Source organism: Echinops telfairi, unplaced genomic scaffold (genome assembly GCF_000313985.2).
Source record: "Echinops telfairi isolate 266 unplaced genomic scaffold, ASM31398v2 ScPeMD7_31;HRSCAF=116, whole genome shotgun sequence".
Classification (NCBI taxonomy): Eukaryota; Metazoa; Chordata; class Mammalia; order Afrosoricida; family Tenrecidae; genus Echinops; species Echinops telfairi.
In genome coordinates, this window is record NW_022103928.1 from 19,710,482 (window position 1) to 19,712,206 (window position 1,725).

At 66.9% G+C, this 1,725-nt stretch overlaps 1 protein-coding gene across 1 annotated transcript in view; it reads right to left on the reverse strand.

Annotated features, from left to right (window-relative positions):
• The window catches only part of PTPRG (protein tyrosine phosphatase receptor type G), an 808,607-nt gene extending 806,944 nt beyond the window's left edge, over positions 1–1,663 (reverse strand). The window contains exon 1 of the mRNA XM_045290127.1: positions 848–1,663. Coding sequence (XP_045146062.1) covers positions 848–932 — 85 coding nt within the window. The 5' untranslated portion in view covers positions 933–1,663. The remainder of the gene's footprint in view (positions 1–847) is intronic.
• Between the last annotated feature and the right edge of the window lie 62 nt (positions 1,664–1,725).

The following is a 1,725-nucleotide window of genomic DNA, read 5'->3' on the forward strand; positions in this document are numbered from 1 at the left end:
CGAACAGCCTGCAAAAGGGAGAAAGAGAAAGGTAGGCAGGGCTCCCGAGACAGGAAAAATCCGCCCCGGCGCGAGCGGCGGCCCCGCAGCCCACCCGCCCCCAGCGCCTGGAACCAGGCGGCTGCACCGGGCAGAGAACCCGCTGCTCCGAGACCTCGCACTTGCGGTCCTCGCAGCACCCAGGCCCCGCGCCCGAGGACGCGGTCTGGAGCCAGCACCGAAGCGCGGCGCGAGTCCGAGCCCCAAACGGGGGAGCGCGGTCGACCCCCGAGACCAGAACGCAGGCGGCTCCCCAGACCCCTTAGTGGTCATCTCATGTCCATCTCCCAAGCCTTAGTCTCCCCAAAGGGTCGGAGAGCGGGAAAACACCAGCCCCACCCCCAGCTCCGTCGAGCCCCACGAAGCGAGGGGCGCACCCCGACCTCCCGCTTTAAAACCTACAGAGCTGTCTCCCGCAGCCCCAGTCTCCCCAGCTGCCCCACAGCTGGGTTTCTCCCCTTCGGCGGCACATCAGCGGAGCGAGTTCTTGTCTCCCAGCCCCAGTACCCCAGGTCCCCCCAACCTGAGCAGCAACAGGACCCCGCGGCCCCCGAACCGTCTCCGGCCGGCCCTGCTTCCACCCTCCCCTACCATCGGCCCTTCACACACACACAAAAAAAAAACCACCCCAAAAAACAAGACACCGCCGCCAGACTCCCACGAAGATAATTTCTCTTCCCCACGGGCGCCCGGTCCCAGCCACCCGCTCCGGGGTCCCCGGGACGCGCGCCCGAACGGAGCCCCAGCAACAACTCCGCATCCCCAAGCAGCCGGCTGGGGCCCCGTCCCCTCGGCGGCCAGCACTCACCCGGGAAGCACACGACATAATGGAGCACAGAACTGGTGATTTTCAGGAACAAAATCCACCAACACGGTTCCAGTAACCTCCGCATGTCCGAAAACGCACATCGAAAAGAGGGAGGCGGCAGGGGGGTAAACTTGTTGAATAAGTTCGTGCTTCGGTACCAGCCTCCGCTAAGCCCGGGCGCTGCCCGCGCTCGCCAGCTCCGCGGGTAAGCCGCGCTGGGCAGCCCGAGTCCCCCTGGAAGCCAGGAAGCCGCCAAGCGCCGCTCGGAAAAGCTCAAAAAGTAACCGGGAACGTGCAGCAGCGCTGGGGACGATCCTCTCGGCGGCGAAGGGCTGCTTGCCGTGGAAAAAGGAGCGAGCCGAGCGGACTGGGCGAGGGGTCGGCGGGCGGCGACGCTGTCCCTCGTTCCGGGCTGGCAGGGACCGCGGGCGGCAGCGAGCAGCCGAGGATCCCCAACTTGAGTCGGCAGCGCAGCGTAGCCCAAGACCCGGCGGCGGCGGCGTGGAACGCGGCGCGGCGTCTCCCAGCTTCAGGCTGGCAGCTCCTTCCAGGGCCCGGGAAAGGAAGGAGGCATGTTTGCAATCGGGGAAGGGGCGGGAAGTGGCGGGGGAAGCGAAGAGCCCCCCAAAATAGAAACGGCCGGCGGAAAGGAAGGAAAACGCCGAGGCTCTCAGAGGGGCGCTGGGGCGAGGGCGCCTTCAGTCCATGCTCCTGAAAGTTGTGGCTCGGGCGCAGGCTGGGCAGGATCGCGGAGCGCGGGGCTGGAAACTGGCCATGCCTCCATACAGGAAGTAACATGTGAGCATGGATCCTGGCAGAGACTTTAAAGCCGGCGAGCGAGCGAGCGAACGAGCGAGGGAGCAGGGGGCGCGCGGCGG